We start from the raw sequence: 19,107 nt of genomic DNA, 5'->3' as shown, positions 1-19,107 counted from the left end.
CTGCTAACAGAGACGTCAGGCACAGGGGAGAAGTGATTTAAAGGCGCCTGCCTGCATCAGGAGCCAGGCCCAGAAAAGACGACTATCTGTGCATTAGACTTGCCGCTTTTCTTGGCTGTGTCTGCTAAAGCAGATTCATGTCTCACATCCATTCATACAGGGTTACTTAAGGGCTGTTTGAGCCTCAAGAATATAGAAGCCCATCTATCTTTGCAGTAAAACAAAAATAAATAAATAAATAAATAAACTGGGATATCTTTAAGAAAAAAAAATGTTCCCAAACAAACCTCCTAGGATCCTCAGAGCATTCAGGACAACGTCCCTTTGCATCACCTCACAAGGGCGTCCAGTCCAGCTCTGGTGCCTCCTGCCTTCTCCAGGTTCTCACTTCTTGCTGGACTCCTTAGCAGCAGCCATTTTATTGCCAGTTCCCTGATCACTGTGCTCTGACTTCCTTATTCTGTCCTGGTCTTTTTGACAATTTTTGTCTGACTGAAATGCCTATACTCCTTTCATCAAACTATTTCCTAGTTGTCTTTCAAACCTCCACTAAAGCATCTCTACCTTTTTCCTTTTAACTTTTTATTGGTTCTAAATTTCACATCGTGTGCCCCAATCCCACTCATCTTCCCCTTCCCTCGTACCTGCCCTCTACCCGTGTAACCTTCCCCAAAATAGAGAAAAAAGTTCTCCTTGTGGACGCTGTAGTGTGTCACAGAGTATATACCCTTTGTCCACACTTCTTTTCATTGCAGTGAGTCTTTGCTCTGGTTTGAGGCCCCAGGCCTCTGCTACTCTGTGTTGATACTGGAACCTCACTGGGACTCCTCTCAGATGCCCTGTGAATGCCCTGTGAATACCATGGAGATCCTCCATTTCTGGATCTGTAGGACCAGCCCCTCATGCACTACAGCAGTTCATCAAAGGGATAGATGCTGGGGTGGGCCACTTCAGAGCTCTGGGTCTGGGCCTGAGAGTTTTCTGAGTTTTCGGTCAGCCTAATAGCTTGCTCAAACCCCACTGCATGGGGGCAAGTTCTGCTGTCATGCCTGGGCAGGAGGAGGGCAGGGGGGAAGGGTTGGGGTAGTATCCATGCCCATGGTTGGGGTGATATCCATACCCATGCTACCAGGGCCAGTTCTGTTGTGCCTCTAGGTGAGGTACAGGACTTGCTCTCCCGGCATCTCAACTTTCTTTCCCTAAGTCCTACTCTCCCCTTGTTGCCTCTGCCTGCATTATGTGCTCTGTTTCCCCAACATTTAGTGTTCTGCCATTACAAAGATGACACCCTTTGGAGATGGAATTATATTTCTGTATTCCAGCATGAACTCTTACAGAGAGATGGGAGACCCTAAAGATTCTGAATAAGTTCACTAAACTCAAGCCACCTGCATCTATAAGCATCCCTGAGGTCCGGCCCTGGCAAATGTGATTATGTCCCAGTCTCAGACAGTGGCCATTTTGTTTACTCTTTCTAGAAGCTACGTGTAATAAATACAGGCAAGGGGCTATCATAAGAAGCAAAGGAGTCTCGAGCTGGTAAGCCATGAGAATAGAAAGATAATGACTAACCAAGCCTTTGGAATCCGACAGTCTTTTCAGAGTAGCAGCCTGGCTTGTTCTTGTCCTAGCTCACTACATCTCAACATTAAAAGAGTCCTCAGAGATTGTCCATGAAATTCCAAGAGCTCCTTAGAGGTAGGCAGCCTAAGTGTCTGGTCCTTATCCCAACTCACAAATAGAATTAAAGTTTATTTACTACAAAGTTTAAAATACCACTCGTGACTTGTAGTTCACTGTGGCCCCAGACCATTTACGATTTGACATCATCAACACCTTGCATTCTTATTTCTTCAACCATTTCTCACTGTGATTTGGTTTCTGGGCAGTTGACAGAGTGGGGGTAGGGAGGATAGTAGACATTTTTACCCTGGTATTACATGAAGAAAGAGGAAGCATAGGTGTTTGCTGAGACTCATACGTGATTGCAAACGGACTCTGGATGTGTTTGCTTCCACAGCTTGTTTCCTTTTATTTGATCTTCTCAGCAATACAATAAGGGTAATACTACATTTCCATTTTACAGATGAGAACACTGGGGAGACAACATCATAAATTTTGAGATCTAAATTAAAACCCCAGCTTTGTCTCTCATTAGCTGTCTAACCATGCACTCTGAGCCTTTGAGTAATAAAACAATAAGGTATGTATAGTGTCTCTACAGGGGGGTGAGTCTGCTGGAATATAAATTTTCTTTCAGAATACAGACCTTCTGCTTCTAGGACATATATTTCTATTATGCTATTTCCTGAACAATGTTGCCACTTTCAGAAATCCTCTTCCAGGAATTTTGAAAGGCTTGAGCCCTCATCAAATGAGGGGTAGATGCTGAGAACCTGAGAAGTCTTAAGGCTGGAATCAGAAGCTGGCAGGGAGGAACAGAGCTCTTTAGAGGTAGTCAACCTGAGAGTCTGGTTCTTAGGTCACACAGGCTATGGTAATGCTTTAGCACTAATTTATCACCAGCCTGCTGGGCCCATTGCCTCGACAACGCAAAGACAAGAGGGTAGGGAATAAGATGTAGGCAGGCAGCAAGCTAACATCTGGATCAGAATTTGGAGCAGAGATATAGAAGCTTATGTCATTATTTATATGTAGCTTATCTGAGAATTAGTTTTTGTTTACAAAAATTGTATTTATTTTATGTGTCTGTGTGTGCACCCACAAAAAGTGGCTTTTTTGTTTTCTGTTTGTTTTTTTGTCTTGTTTTGGTTTTTTTTGTTTGTTTGTTTTTTAGACAAGGTCTCTCTATGTAGCCCTGGCTGTTCTGGAACTCACTATGCACACCAGGCTGGCCTTGAACTCATAGAGATCCTCCTGTCTCTACCTCTGTGCTAGGATTGAAGGCATCCACCACCACACCTAGCTTGTGATGGCTACTTTTAATGTCACCTTGCTACAAGTTAGAGTTGCCTGAGCAGCTGTGCCTGAAGACTTGTCCTTAGTGTCTCAGCTGATGCACCAGCTCTGTAAGCTGCCATAGCAGGCCAGACTGTTCAAAGGGGACATGGGCAGAAGGAAGAGTCTTTGTCTGTTGCTTGGCCTTCCCTCTTGCTGTCATTGATAAACTCTCTTGTTGCTATGGTGATTTCTTTGCTGACACAAGAGCCTCCATTTGCTGGCTTCCATCATTAATGAAGAGCCAATGGCTCTCCAGGTTTCAATGCTAAATTAGGTCTGCTGAGGCCCACATCTTAGTGGACTGAGCAACTACTAGATTGTCTCTTCAGTATGAAAAGCCAGTACATGACTTCTTTAGCTGTTGAGAACCCAGCCTCTAGAACCAAGCAACAACCAGGCTCCCAGCCTCTTTGTGTGTGTGTGTATGTGTGTGTGTTCCCCTCTGTGTGTGTGTGTGTGTGTGTGTGTGTGTTCCCCTCTGTGGAACCACTATAATGTGATAATGGCAAAGCCCCTATTAGAAGCCATAGAAATCCCATAAAAATCTGAGTGCCAGATATGGATTAATTCTTTCGGATTTACTGGCTAGTGGCATAGACCGCCCCCCATCCCCAAAGAGTACAAACTATAGCCAGTGTTCTTGGTTACCCTCCAGAGCTTGACAGTAAGACTCTATTGCTGAAGACACCACATATTTGAGTCATAGAACATGGAGAAACCAAGCCAGCATTCACCTGGAAACTGTATCCCTGTTGGCTAGCTTTCATAGGGTTGGAAGGTGCTATGCACGATACTGGCAGAAAAAGGCAGTCACTCTTACCCAGCAGCTGTTACAGCATGCACAAGATCTGTACGAACTCAAGCCAGACAAAACCCAAGCATGGAGACAGAAGAGGATACAAATTCCATCCCCAGCTGAGGAACTTCTGGCAATTGATGAGAAATTGCTGCTGAGAAAGGGAGAGTCAGGTTTCTTTAAGGGTGTGGTCCTTGGTAGGTCAGCTGCTCTCCAGTGGAAGGCTATGCATCTAAGAGTCTATGGGCAACACAAACTGGATTTGATAAGTTTAACAAAATAAAAAGGAAGAGACAATATTGAGTGGGTAGAAAAGGAGAGGGGGGTCTAAGAGGCACTGGGGGAGGGGTGAGTATGATCAAAATATGTTGTACAAGTTTTCAGAGAACTAATAAAAAAGGAAAGAACCACAATGTGACCTGAAAGGGAAGCAGAGAGACCTTTCCAAACCCATGGGACCCAGACATTTTCATTTTTTCTACTTTGAGGGTGGCAATGTCCCCTGGCTCATGATCCCTGGACCCAAACACTGGATTAGCTGTAGCTCCTGACGATTTGGACCTGACCCCTGTGGCTGTGTGAACTGGGTGTTGCCTGTATGGGTTGCCGCTCTCCTACCTACGTCCAGTATGCATTTTTCCTGGCCTGTAGTGAGCGAGCAGTGGGGGATGACATATGGGAAGCCCCAGCAGCAGCTCTGAAGAAGTCAGGGATTAATGGGAACTCAGCTTCAGAGCTCACTGGGAGAGCACACACCACTGGAGCTGGGGTTGATCAGCTGAAGTCTCCTGGTTTCAGGTTGTCTCAGAGCAGCGGCCTGCTGTGCTCTCTGGGTGCTCCCAGGAGAGGAAATTACTCTTGAGGCCAAAGAAGAGCTGAGTTTCTTGGTGGTTCACTAGAGGCCTTCTTTCCAGAAGCAAGCAGCCTGCCTCTGGAAAGCAAGTGACCCTCAGGTAGCCTTCTATATCCTACCTTATCTGTCTTCTTTCTGTATGTGGCCTCCTTCCAATCTCTCTTCTTTCTGCCCTCAGCTCACACTAAATGGTTCTCCCTTGGGTGCCATTCGGAAGTTGTGTGAATATGATCTGTCCCAGAAGATTTTGATCTCAGTTGAGTAGAGGAATCTCAATGGGGTCAAAGTTATTGAGGATGACTGGTGTACTTAACTCTGTTCATTGCTTTAGCATGGACCCAGACACAAATGACTGTATTATCTTCTTTCCCAGGAGAACATTCCTGGAGTGTCTAGCCCTCTTTCCAATCTCCTGGGTGTGTCATTTGAGACAGCTCTCTAAGCATTTGCTAAATGCTTGGGTGGGAAGGGTCACATGGGCAGGCCTTGTGACTGAGCCTGACCTTGAATCCCAAGTGTGCCATTTTGGGCTGTGCTTCTAAGCCAAGACATTTCCTCTTTGGAAGTCAGTATTCACATATCCAGGTTGTAGACAGATTCAGAAGTGACCAGATATTGAAAGCACTCCATAAGACAGAAAGTTCCTTATAGCCCTTAGTGTTACCACAGGGTTCCATGGGGTGTAAAATAAATAAGACCCCACTTGTATGGGTTTACAGAATGAAAGGGAAGACAATGGAGGCACATCTGCAAAGCATTAAGAACTCAAAGGTTCCAACAGAAGAGACTGTTTCTAGGTAGCTGAGGCTATTCAGGGAAACTCTTGGAAGAGAACACACACACTTGGACCACTCCCCCAGCTGTTTCTCTGCAGAGCCTCACATGCAGTCTTGTGACAAGCCAGATAACAAGTGCAGGAAGTCACAGGCTACGCTTGGCATGGAACCCAGACTTCATGGGGTACAGTCGGGTCTCCACCAAGAAGTGAACCCCACCACTGTCTGAATTGCTGCACTGACACAATTTTTCCATCTCCTGAAAGTGATGTCAGAAGGGAACACAGAACTGCAGGACAGTTTGGGACCTTATCCAAGTGTCCTGGCCCTGCTGGTGAAACTCCTATTTCTCCATCCCTCCCTCTGAAGCAAACAAACTCCCCAGGTTGCCAAAAGGAGAAAATGAGAAAGCGCAGCTCACACACCAGTGTATAGAAATCTTACTGAAGGGTTTTTTGTTTTGCCCTGTTTTGTTTTTATGATTTAGCACTGGAACAATCCATAGTTCCCAGTGCCTCAGTTTTCTCAAGCACTTCCAGATTGTTGCTAAGTGACATCCAAGGACCCATTTGTATGAGCCACACACTTCCCTGATAATGGTCACTAATGTTCTGTTCCAGTCGCGGTGCTTTAAACTAGACGGTGACATGACTAATCCAATGAAAGTTCCACAGAAGACCGAGTCCCACCAGGTAAGGACGAAGTCTGCTCCTAATCCATTACAAGTTATGACCTTTAATAGGCTCTTGGCAAACACTTGCTGAATGAATACATGAGTGGCAGGCGCACTTCCAGGAGTGGATGTGCAGTTTGTATCCCATCATACTCTCTAGTGGGGGGAGTAAGGGCAGGAGTCCAGATCTCTTGAGCACACCAGTGTGGTCACTTGGAGCTTCCATCATGGAGGTAGGTGCCTGGGCTGTGCAATGGAAGAGGCCATACTAGATCCTTTTTGGCTCCCACCAATCTGGAGAGATGGGCCCTGTTGGAGCCCTCTGGAGCCACTTTACCACATTTAGGGCGCTGTGAGAGAGAACAGTGACTCACCAGTATAGATGTACAGTGAGTATAGATGGACAGTTACAGTATACCACCAAAGAGAGTGAGACTAACCCAAGGTCACACAATAGGTACACAGTACAGCAGAACCTGCCTTACTTTCCTACTATTGGACCAATGGTAACTAAAAGATACCACTCTATCCCCACAGGGACCATAAGGAACCCCCATCATGTCCCCACTGCTAATTCCTAGGCAGGTATTATGGAACACACTTGGAGAAAGGATGATGTGGAAGAAGGGAAAGAGTACAGTAGAGAAGTCTAACGAGGTTCCTGAAGAAGGGCTTTGAACTCAGTGCTTTAGGTGGGTGTCCCTAGAGGCTGCAATTGAAGGAGCACAGCAGCATAGGAGAGGATGGGATTGGACATTTTGTGTAGCTTGTGGGCTACATTTTGTGTACTATGGAAGGCCAAACCTGGGACACTCCTTCCCATCTGCCACCTCCACTCCCAGGGTGTGAACTAACCCAAGCGAATGAAGGAGATGATAGTGTCTCCCAGAGCCATGCTGAGGTCCAGGGGACTATGGACTTGTCTCCTTTAGGTCAACTGGGCTTCTATCAAAAACTTCAGAGACCTTCGTCCCAAGATATAAGACTCTAAACTTGGAGAAGTGAAAGCTGTCTCCAGCTCAAGGGGTGGGGGAAGAGTTGGAAGGGAGGAAGACTTTGGAGCAAAGCACATGACAGACTGAAGCTCTGAAAGGAAGTAAGACCCTAAATATGATATTACAAGGGGCTGCTGGTTCACTTCTGCCTGGTCATCTCCCTCTTAAAAAGAATCACAACCAGGGAGGCACATGACTGGCCAGCTCTAATGTGCTAGTGTCTTCTCATATCGTCCTGAGCCTTTACTACTTTACCCCCAGGAGCCCAGCACAGGCTCAGCTCTTCTACACAAATGCTTTGAAGGCAGCACCTCTGAAACATACTGGCCATCACCTTCTGCTGTCTGCAGGAGCTATCACATGTAATCCTTACAGCTCTTCAGTGGAGCAGATGTTGTTGCTATTTTAGAGAAGGGGAAATAGGCTCAGCAAGAACATGTGCCTTGTTCAAGGTCACACTAAATCTTATAGCATATCCTTGTCAATCCTGTCTTCTCTGGTCATATTTCACTGAACTTTGTCTTCTTCGAGCTAAAGGATGCCTCACCTCAATTCCTCTGATTGTCAGGTTTCCACTCAGGAGGCTAGGATGAGCGATCCTGCCTCCTGGGAAGGGCAGAAGCTGATTTAGAAACTGCAGTGAATGAAGAGAGGGTTGGCCCTACAGGGCTCTAATAGATGTCAGATGCTTGGTAAAGTGAAGTAGGGGTGTGGTAGCTCACTTCAGGAAGAAGATTGGGGCCTTTCCTGGCATGGGAGGGACTGGGAGTCCCCAGGAAGAGGTCACTCTTTATCTGGGTATAGGCCTAGCAGGATGTGGCTGACAGCTAGTTCTGATAAGGTACTCGGAGAACACTTGGTGTGGCTACAAGATGCTTTGGTGGTACGAATGAGAAAACTGAGTCTCAAAGAGGGAATAGGGCTTTCCCAGGACACCAGAGGGTGTAGTGGGGGGAGTAAGGGCAGGAGTCCAGATCTCCTGAACAAACCAGTGTGGTCACTTGGGGCTTCCATCATGGAGGTAGGTGTCTGGGCTGTGCAATGGAAGAGGCCACACTAGATCCTTTTTGGCTCCCACCAACCTGAAGAGATGGGCCCTGTTGGAGCCCTCTGGAGCCACTTTACCACATTTAGGGCACTGTGAGAGGGAACAGTGACTTACCAGTATAGATGTACAGTGAGTACTGGACAGTTACAGTATACCACCAAAGACGGTGAGCCTAATCCAAGGTCACACAATAGATACACAGTACAGCAGGAACTTGTCTGCATGCTCTGGGGCTTCTTAGCCTCAGAAGGGCCTCCTGAAAGAATACAGCCCAGGCTGAGAGTGGCAGGAAGGGGTATGGGCACTAAGAAACCCACACCATCTCTCTGTGCTGCCCCAACTCCAACTCTCCCTACCACCTGCCCTACAGACCTCCCGGAGTCTGCACATGACCCTGGAACTTCTAAAATTCCTTCAGAATGGATCTCCTACATAGCCCACAGAGAGACTTTTCATTCTTCACTAAATTCCTGCCTTTTCTATAAAACCTAGCTCAGAGGCACAGAAAATGACCATGTGCAAAGCCACAGAGGAAGTTGTATCAAATTCCAAAGAATCTCATAGACCAAGATCTCTGACCACAAGGCAATGTAAAGGGCAGTGAACAAGAAAAACATAACTCTTCCTAGGATGAGAAACTAACCTCTCACTTCTATATCATCCAAGAGTTAGGGAGAAGCAATTACAAACGGCATTTGTAAAATATTTAGGGCAAAATGATAAGAAAAGCTTGAGCAGTTTCTAAGTCATTTCCTCTGTGACATCATCCGTTACCCAACACTGTCCTCCCAGCTCTGCATTTAGGGGGCTGACCTCTGGGCTGTGGCAACAGGTTCCCTTATCCTTGGCTTTTAATGGGACTTAGCTATGGGGAACTTGGCCAGAGAAGAGAGGGAAATGAGGCCCTTATTGACCAGTAGTTTTTCTCTTGACTGCTATGATCTGGGTATGGTCTCCACCTTAGGCCACAGAGCTAGCTGTGTAGCCTTCTCATATCTCCTATTCCCAGTGTACCTCAGCTTAGGGTTGCTGACAGCTATCTGCAGTCCTTGCTATCTCATTGGTGGTATAGTCTGTACATGGCTTCCCTACAACTAGCTACACCTATATGCAGTGCCACTGTTAAAGTCTCCTCAAAACAGGGTGCTCTGGGTTGCCTGTGAATATCCCCACCCTTGCCTAGCACTGGACCATCAGTGCATTATATACCCCACTTCTCTCTCTGAATGACTAAGCTCTGACATAGTTACCTGCATATGTTGTGTTGCAGCTGCTGATCTGTCAGCACCAGAAATCAATGACCGATTCATCATCTTAATCTCAGCGCACTGTCACACTCAACAAAAATGCTCTGATAATTATATCAAATTAACAGTATGTCAAATGTGAATTCCATCAACATGTAAAAGTTTATAAGACATTTTATGCTGGAGCAGAAATAAGTCCTTAGGGGGCTGGAGAGAGGGCTTAGTGGTTAATGGCACTAACTGTTCTTCCACAGGTCCTGAGTTCAATTCCCAGTACCCATATGGTGGCTCACAACCATCTATAAAGGGATCTGATGCCCTCTTCTGGCATGCATGTATGTGTACATGCAACAGAGCACTCATACATAAATAAATTTAAAAGAAAAAGAAAGGAAGAAAGAGAGAAAGAGAGGAAGAGAGACAGAGAAGCCCCTAGTCAAAGAATGAGTCCTTAGTTCTAACCTAATTCTTTTTTAAAGAGGATTTATTTACTTTATGTATATGAGTACACCATTGCTCTCTTCAGACGCACCAGAAGAGGGTGTCTGATGGTTTTGAGCCACCATGTGGTTGCTGGGAATTGAACTCAGGACCTCTGGAAGAGCAGTCAGTGCTCTTAACAGCTGAGCCATCTCTCCAACCCCTAACCTAAAATTCTTAAGGATCTAAGTGTGTTCTCATGTGGTTGAGAAAGCAGGCCCAGATCCAGGGAATCCAATGGAGCAGTTGTGTCTCAGTATAAAGCCTCAGGCTCCAGTGGCTCCGCAGTCACTCCTGCTCGCTTTCAAGTCCTCCGGGATGTCTTTGGCAGCCCAGCTGCCTGCCTTGACCTTCTGTGGTACTTACTTTTCATGCTGTAACAAAATACTCAGGAAAAGCTTTTTGTTTTGGCTCACGGTTTGAGAGTGCAGTCCACCATGGTGGAGAAAGTTGTCAAGACAGGCTCTAAGCTGTGACAGCAAGAGTCTGGGACAGTGGTCAAGAAATGGAGGTGGATGGACACCTGTGCTCCATTGGCTCCCCCACCCTCACCCACCTTTCTCTTAGTTTAGTTCAGGATGGTAGGACACACATTCAAGGAGAGTCAGTCCTCCTCAGTTAAACAACCCCTTGGGAACACACACTCCCAGAGAGGCGACTTCTTGATAGTTCTGAAGCTAGTGAAGCTAACAATGAAGGTTAACCATAGCACTCACCTAGTCTAGAACTCTGTCTTCAACCTCCTCATCCTAGGCAGATCCTGTAGACTGGTTCCTGGGGCCAAACCATGGATGGTATGCATTGAGCACTGATGTGGGATAGCAGCCTGTTTCCAGGGGAGGAATCTAGGTAGAAGAGTGGGTAGTGCAGATCAAGTATGCAAAGATTTGGAACCAGATGGAACAGGCTGGGAGAGAAGCCATTCTAAAGAACAATAGAGACAAAGGAAGATAGGAAATGGGTAACTTTGGGTGGTGTGAGAGTCTACAGAACCAGAACCAGGTGCAAGGAAGGTGAGGTCTTCTTTGAACATTCTTTGGGAATGTTTCTGTCTGGACTGACCCAGTCCATGGCTCCCATACGTGTGCTATTTATTTAAGTGTTTGGTTGTTTTGGTTTGGTTTGGTTTTGGTGTTTTGTTTTGTTTTGTTTTTAAGAGAGAGAGAGAACACCTTACCACCTAGCCCTAGCTAGCCTAGCTGGCTAGCAGCCTGGAACTCAAAGATTTGCCTGCCTCTGCCTCGATAGTGCTGGAATTAAAGACATGCGCCATCCACCAGCAGCAGCCTCCAGTGGTGGGTTTTGAGTTGCTCTGTGTGGCAGTGGGCTGAAGCTGAACACATTGGCTGCTAGGAACTTTTATTGAGTTCAAAGACAACTGAAGCTCAGATTTGCAGGAGGGCTAGGAAACCATTCAAACCACAGCGTTTTTCTTTCTGCTTCAGGCGGAAGCTAAACTTGTTCCCATTCTACAGCCTATGAATCTGAGGCTATCTCCTTAGGGAAGATCCAGGCGGTCCTTTGGGGCGGCTCCTCAGTTAGTCCTTTGCCCTCGGGGAGACAGCGAGCCCGATCGGACTTCCCACTTCCCGGAAAGGCTAAAGAGAAGAGTGTGTATCCTGGGACGGGGGAGTCCCTTTCCCCGCCCCTCCCCGCCCCGTGGCCGCGGCGTGGCTGAGCCCGGGGCGGAGCTGGCGTCTCCTCGAGCACTGGCGGCGGGACGGCAGCCGCGGCCCAGATCAGACTGGTGGGTAGACGCTGAGACCCGCACGGCGGGATCACAGGCCGGAGGACGACCAGCGCGCTGCGGTGTGGCCGCAGGGACAGAGACCCGGAGCTGTCCACTCAGGCGGAGCGGGTGAGTGAGCGCCGCGTCTCCGCGCCCCCCAGGGCCCAGTCTTGCTTCCACTTTTAGTTCTTCTTGGTCCTCGCGTGGCACCTTCTGGAAGCGACTCCGGCCCAAAAGCAGGCTAGCCACAGTCCTCAGCCCAGGGTCCGAGGCTCACAGCGTCCGAAGTCCGGGGTGGGGGTGGCGGTGGCTGGCGGTGGTGGGGGGCGTGTCTTCAGGAGCGGAAATGTCAGGCTGGCTCCTCTGGGTCCTAGGACCTGTTTGGCCCTAACAGCTGAAGCTAAGGGGAGGTTCTTAGGGGCTCGCGGGAGGTAAGGGCGGGTCTGGCGGGACAGCGCTGTCTGTCGCTCCCTCTTTCTCTGAGAATCTCAAACTTAGATCTTGTCCCGCAGGGCATGCTAGGCTAGATTCTGAGTTCAAACTGGGACCATCTTCTGGCTGATTCTAAGCCAGCCTAAGGAAGGAGCAGGTGTGTCCCTGGCAGGGGACTAAGTAAGAGAAACAGGCAGTGTCAGTCAGCCTGTGCTCTTCATCTAGGAAGATTAAATGCTTGGTCACGGAGTAAGCAAACCACTGACCACCTACCCAGTAATTAAAGTGGGGGGGGGGTCCACAGGGAAGGGGAAGAGAGGCTCCGTGTGAGGCTGGGAGAGGAGAGTGGTAACAGACAGGGGATGCCCTCTTAGCTTACCTTCCGTACTCACCTCCAAGTTTACTCTTTCTAGGAAAAGTCCTGGGCCCTAAAGTTCTATACTAAGGAGGTGAGGCCTCTCTACTCCCTTCCTTCACAATTATCTATAGCAGGCCAGTGGCCAGACAGAGCAGGAAAGGGAAACTTTGTACCTTGTCATAGGCTGAGTCCCTTTTTATACCAGTCCCCTACTTCTAACTTGCTGTGCAAATTCAGGCTCCTCAAATCCTCCTCCTAGGCCTCAGTTTCTCCATCTGTTCATGTGGGACTCACCACTTGACCTCTCAGCTATCCCAACGTGTGTGTGTGTGTGTGTGTGTGTGTGTGTGTGTGTGTGTGGTGCTGCTGTGGGTATGTGAAGATGGGCATGCAGAAATGGAGGCCCAGAGCTGATATCAGTTCTTTCTCCCTCACTCTTCATTTATTGAGAGGCAAGATTTACTTTCAAAACTTAATAACATTTATTTATGTGTGTCCACACACTTGCTCATGCATGCATGTACGAGCTCGGGAACACACACATTTATGTGTGCATTACAGTGCACATGTGGAGGTCAGAGACAGTTTGTGGGAGTGCTCTTCTTCCACCATGTTGGTCCCAAGAATCAAACTCAGGCAAGTTTACCCACTGAGACATCTCCCCAGCCAACTCTAAGACTCTGGAGTCTAAGCTGTTCCTAAAGCCTAGCCACCAACTTAAGTCCTGATGGAGAGGGGTAGGAACAAGCAGTCAAAGAGAAGCCATACACAAGGTTGGGATCTGGAGGAAGCTGCCGAAGAAGGGAGCATTCAGTCAGATAGAAAGAGAAAACAGAAACTGACCAGCAAAAGACACACAGGCAGGACAGTGAGGACATGTTTAGGGATCAAGGAGAATCCCAGGGTGGCTGCTGGAGGCTGGTGGGTCAGGAAAGGCAGGCTGTGGAATTGAAAGGCAGAGTGAGAGAATCTGTAACAATCAGTCAGTAATGGGGAGGCCAAAGGAAAGCGGAGGCCTCAGAAACCCCGCTGATTACAGTGAAGCCCTGCCCCAGGCAGAGCTTATAAGGAAGACAGCAACTGAGGTGTACAGAGCTTTCATTCGAGAAGCTCAATCACAGCCTGGCATTTCTTTGGGAAGAAGTTGTGGTAGGGGGAAGCATGCAGAATAAGTGGGAGGACCTTCCACATCTTCAAGCTTCTTCTGAGAGGTCACGAGCTCTCTTCTGCTCTCCAAACTGCTCTCATTTTGTCCTGGTTGTTCCATTCTGTCTGCCTGCTGTGATTAGGAGGGAAAACTCCTGTTCCAGACATTTCTGTAAGTTGGATTTGTTTCCAGAAGTGGCATCCTCTATGCTCCATGCCTTTGGCCACACTGTCACCTTATTCCCTCCCTTTCTTGCCCAGTCCTGCCCCAGCAGTTATCAATGAAAAAGGAAACTTGCTTCAAAGTTGAGTCAGAGTCAGTCAGAGGTGAAGGATACGCTTTGTCTACCACTGTCTCAAGCCTCATTCAGTGTGGAGTGAGGCTCAGGGCTCAGACTAACCAGGGCGGGGGGCAAGCCAGAATTTAGCATGGAACTTGAGCTTAGTTTATAAGTCTGTGGTCAGGGTCCGTGCTCAGTCTGTGGCTGTTGCAGTCTTGGCCATTGCCTGGATCTGCGTTCTCCAATAGCTCATGTATATTGGTGCGTGAGATGAAATGCCTGAGATGCTCAGACACCCACCTGTAGGGTGTTCAAGGATTCGCATGGACTAAATCCATGGTGATGCAAGCAAGCTAGTTTTGAAGCAGAGACAAGATCCCAGGACTTTGGGAGACTCTGGTGGATGCTCCCTGAAGTCTGTTCTGAGTCTGGGATCCTTCTATTCTAAGAGGTAAAGCAAACATGCAGAAGGACCAGTAGGGTGAGTCTGGCTGTTCTACCCCAGCCCCCCAGTGCTAGGTGCATACATAGTAGGCATGCTGAAAATCCATGGAGTGTTGGGTGCAAGGGGAAGGTCAGCGGCTCATACTGTTTGGGAATTGAGCTTTGAGGAAAGGAACTCTAGTGTCTGTCAGAGGAAGTAGCACTGTTCTGGGCCTGCCACCCTCCTCTTCCTGCAGAGCCTGCAGCCACACTTAAGGCCACTCAGCTGGCCTTGTGAGGGCCCTTTCCTCTTTCAGTGTAAAGAGAACGGAAAAGACATTTTTGGTAGAAAAGTCCCTTCTGCCCCCTGGGAATCCCCCGTGGCCAGATGGACTTCGGGATATCCCAGAGGAACTCAAAGTCCACCCCCTCTCTCAAGTACAGTGCAGCCAGGCTCTCTTACTACACAGATGGCCTATGGGGCTTCCAGAGGATATCTTGTCTGGGGCCCCTGTCCCCTGGCGGGCCTGCAAAAACCTCTGTCACTTCTGTAAAGCTCAACAGTAAGTCCTGTAAGCACCGGTTTGGAGCCCAGGGCACACCCTCTGCAAGATTCCAAGAAAGCAGGGAGGAAAGGAAGCAGAATGAAAGGCTTGTGGCGCAGCTTCAGGGGTGGGGTGTGCCGCTAAAGTAGACCACAGAGGATTAGACGCTGCTGGGGACGAGGGTTTCATGGAGGTAAAGAAACTGTCCCCGGGCTGACAGCTTAGAGAAAAATGATGTGTTGGGAAGTCAAAACCCACTTTCTAAGGCCCTAACCACCTACTTCCCCTGCCCCTGTCTCTGGCAGGTCATCTTCAAGTCCCTGTGCTGGGACATCCAGCTGCACCCGCCTGGCCATGGCACTGTGTCTGAAGCAGGTGTTTGCGAAGGACAAGACTTTCCGGCCCCGGAAGCGCTTCGAGCCTGGCACACAGCGCTTTGAGCTATATAAGAAGGCACAAGCTTCACTCAAGTCCGGCCTGGACCTTCGGAGTGTGGTGAGGCTGCCGCCTGGGGAGAGCATCGATGACTGGATCGCTGTGCATGTGGTGGACTTCTTCAACCGTATTAACCTCATCTATGGCACCATGGCTGAGCACTGCAGTGAGAGCAGCTGCCCAGTCATGGCTGGTGGGCCCCGCTACGAGTACCGCTGGCAGGACGAGCGTCAGTACCGAAGGCCCGCCAAGCTCTCAGCACCCCGCTATATGGCATTGCTCATGGACTGGATCGAGGGTCTCATCAATGATGAGAATGTCTTTCCTACACGTGTGGGTGAGCACTGATGACTGCAGAGGTAGCCTTGCCAGGGAGGGTCCTTCCCATATTGTGGAAGAGGAAACCGGTTGAGGCAGCATCTTGGTTACGGTCAAACATTTAACAAGGACTATCTGATTTTCATTTGGGGCACCTCATGTCTAAAGCATGAGTGTTTCACTGTGGACTATCCCAGCATGTCCACAAACCCTATTTCTCCACTCTCCAGAACAAGTGATATATTGTTGTGCTTGGGCTGATCTTGCTTCCAGCCTCCCCAGAGTCCCCTCTGAATCCTGGCTTCAGGGACTGGAAGGATTGGAAGCTGGATTGGCCCAAAAGGTATCTTTCCTCAGACTTGGTGCTCCCTAGTCGGGTCCAGCTGGACTTGGGCAGGTAAGGGTGTGGATAGGAGATAAATAATGTCACCCTAGCCCAGGGACCCCACCCAGAAGCTGAACTGTATTCATCACAGAAGCCCCACCTGCAAACTGGGTCCCAGCATCCTCCTGGGCTATAGAGACTCAAGTGGGTGGGACAGATGGTCTAGCCCCGAGGGAAGAAGTCTGAATGCTGGGGAAAGCTGGGCACTGAGTCACAATTCAAGCACCGCCCCCTCCCCAGCTGTTGCTACCATTTCCTGCAGTGTTGTGAGCAGCAGGTACCTTCATTTTATACAGGAGGAAACTGAGGCCAATGGTGGGATAGCACACTGAATAGAAAAGGCTTCAGAACTGGAATTCTGTGTTGTGGGGACCAGATGCCATTTTCCAAATAAGTAGGGCAGGAGTGTGGGGACTAGGCAGGGTTCTCAGAGAGGCAGAGCACAAGCCCCAGGGAACAGTGGAAAGGAAGGATGTGTATGGACTAGGGCTTAGTCTGGTCCTGGCTCTTATTTCCTCTAGCCTATATCCCTGGGTTTGTGAGCCCTGGGTAAACTTTCCACTAGATGACTGGATGATTTTGTCATAGTAGAAATGAGGGTGTAAACCACCAGGATCTCTGCCCTGGATGTGGGACCTGTGTATGCACTGGCTTTCCCATGCCTCTAGTGGCCTTTCCTGGTCAGACAGGATCGGTATTATTTATCTCTAAGAGGTACTGCTGTGCAAAGAGGGTTTGAGTCCTGCCTCCGGATCGTACTAATTAATAATTATGGGTCCTCAGGCGAGTGGCTTCACCTTTACACATTACCTACATTTTATCATATCTAGAATGACTATCAGAGCCATCAGCACAATTGTGAAGAGCAGAGGGCAGAGGTACAAAGGGCCCAGCTCACAGCTGGGCTAACAGAGGGAAAGTTCTTTATATTATTGAATATCTGAAGGAATGAATGATATTCTGAAGCAGTTCTTGGAGTGTTGGTGGGGGACGGGAGTGTAATGAGCCAGCTGTGAGAACAGTAAGCAGCAGAGCTGAGCATGTGACTGGAGAGGGCCGTCAGGATTGGCTCATAAAAGCTTTGCACCATGCCATGCTGTGATAATAAGACTTAACCCCGAAGGCCCATGTTTTTAAACACTGGCCCACATACTGGCAACCCCCCCCCCACTGGACTGTATAGGAGACAGTGGTGTGTGTCTGTATCTGTATGGGTGCTCAGGGTTCTGAGGAAAGGTTAGGCCATAATTTTCACTGTGGTCTGAGGCAGACTGGCCAGTGACAAGCTTGCAAAGCCCTACCCTAAGGAGTGGGAAATGTGGGAGGTGATCTGGGTTAGGGCAGGGAGAAGGCATTTTAAGATCTGCTGGGGTTAGAGCTCAATGGTGTGAATGGATTCCTAGGTTCAGTCCCCAGCACTTCTCACCCAAAAAGAAAACTATAGGAGAAAGCGGAAGCTCTTGTTCTGCCTTTCTCTACGGGTCCTGTGCGGAGGAGGGGTGAAGACTGCCTGGGGGGAGGCAGAGTTTTCTCCCTAGGATTTTGATTCCTCTTCCACTCATCTCCATCCCTAGGAGTTCCCTTCCCCAAGAACTTCCAGCAGGTCTGCACCAAGATCCTGACCCGACTCTTCCGAGTCTTTGTCCATGTCTACATCCACCACTTCGACAGCATCCTCAGCATGGGGGCGGAGGCACATGTCAACACCTGCTATAAGCACTTTTACTACTTCATCCAGGAGTTCAGCCTGGTGGACCAGAGGGAACTGGAGCCACTGGTAAGGTCATGTCTCACTACCCTCTGCTACCAGTGCTCGCTCCTGAAAGTTTAGATCCAAAGGATCTGTATGAAACGCCTATACCCAGGGGCCACAACTCATTTATCATTAGATTCTGGACTCTCATAGAGAACTCATGCAGATGTCAGTTTACAACTCCAGATCTGCTGCCATGATTTGCAGCTTAGGGGTGGAGGGGTGAGGCTCAATAAACCCCATGATTTGGCAAGGAGTTGCCTGGCAAGCTGAGATCAAACTAACCCTTCCTTACTTTGTGTCTCTACAGAGGGAGATGACAGAACGGATCTGTCACTGAGTCCAGATCTGGATGCTGTTGCCTGTCAGATGGACCATCTGAAGACAGTGTAGCCTGGAGAGGGGACCCTTAGGAGCCTGTGGGTAGAGAAATCTGAAGGCCTGCTTAAGAGTAGGAACCCTCTATAGACCCAACACCTCTGGACTTCTCAGAAGTCTGTCTGCGTCCCGGAATGCATGAAGAAGGGAGGGTTCCAAGTGGGCCACAGAAGAAAAGGAGTTTAGCCCCTCATATTAAGTCCAAGAGTAGGGTAGGCTACCAGGGTTCTGCTCTGATATTTCAACCTTACACTCTACCATGATAGTTCCCAACTCCATGGTGGAATAAGGATGTGGCTGAGTGCTGGTAAGAAAATTATTGAGAGTGAGTGCCTGTACCTGAGTAAGCAAGTGTGTGTGTGTGTGTGTGTGTGTGTGTGTGTGTGTGTGTGTGTGTGATTTGTCTGAGAGATCTAGGTCCTTCCAGACACATAGTAGGCTCTCATGATGGATGGATGGATGATGGATGTGTAGACAGATGGACAGGTTGACTATAAGTCCATGACCATTTTAGGAGTAATGACAGCTTAGTGACCCAACTCTGACCATGTGTACAAGTGTACAAATGTGTGTGTGTAGATGGAATTGTACCTCTGAATCTTCTGGACTACCATCTTCTATAAACATGAGTCCCTGGCATTTGAGTGGAGGTTAGACAGTGCAGCTTTGCCCTGAGTTCCTTAAACCTCTGACGTACCACAATGTGGGCTGATTCGCTCAGCCAAGGATGTCTATGGATTGTCAGTTCACTCATCTCTGCCTCTAGCAGGGCCTGATATCATTAAGCCTATGAGCCTGGCAGTGGTGGTGCACACCTTTAATTCCAGCACTTAGGAGGCAGAGGTAGGTTCGATCTCTGAGTTCGAGGCCAGCCTGGTCTACAGAGTGAGTTCCAGGACAGCCAGGGCTACATAGAGAAACCCTGTCTCAAAAACAAAACAAAACAAAACAAAAACAAAAAACAAGCAAACATGGTAAGCCTCTTGAGGGTTGGGATTGATCCCTCAGGGTCCCCTGGATCTTGAACTTGGACACAAGATACTTCAATCTCAAACCCAGAATCTACTGACATGACTGAAGGCCAGCACAAAATAG

At 48.5% G+C, this 19,107-nt stretch overlaps 1 protein-coding gene across 1 annotated transcript; it reads left to right on the top strand.

Annotated features, from left to right (window-relative positions):
- The first annotated feature begins 11,407 nt into the window (after window positions 1-11,407).
- Mob3c (MOB kinase activator 3C) lies at window positions 11,408-18,313 on the top strand. Its single transcript, XM_021160502.3, has 4 exons — window positions 11,408-11,687; window positions 15,049-15,515; window positions 17,456-17,658; window positions 17,945-18,313. The coding sequence occupies exons 2-4, from the start codon at window positions 15,098-15,100 to the stop codon at window positions 17,972-17,974; spliced, it is 651 nt and encodes a 216-aa protein (XP_021016161.1). The 5' UTR covers window positions 11,408-11,687; window positions 15,049-15,097; the 3' UTR covers window positions 17,975-18,313.
- Window positions 18,314-19,107: the final 794 nt, after the last annotated feature.

This window comes from Mus caroli, unplaced genomic scaffold (assembly GCF_978045245.1).
Source record: "Mus caroli unplaced genomic scaffold, Mus_caroli_1 scaffold_6, whole genome shotgun sequence".
Taxonomy (NCBI): Eukaryota; Metazoa; Chordata; class Mammalia; order Rodentia; family Muridae; genus Mus; species Mus caroli.
The sequence above is the reverse complement of the archived record's forward strand: the minus strand, read 5'-3'. Positions and strand labels throughout refer to the sequence as shown.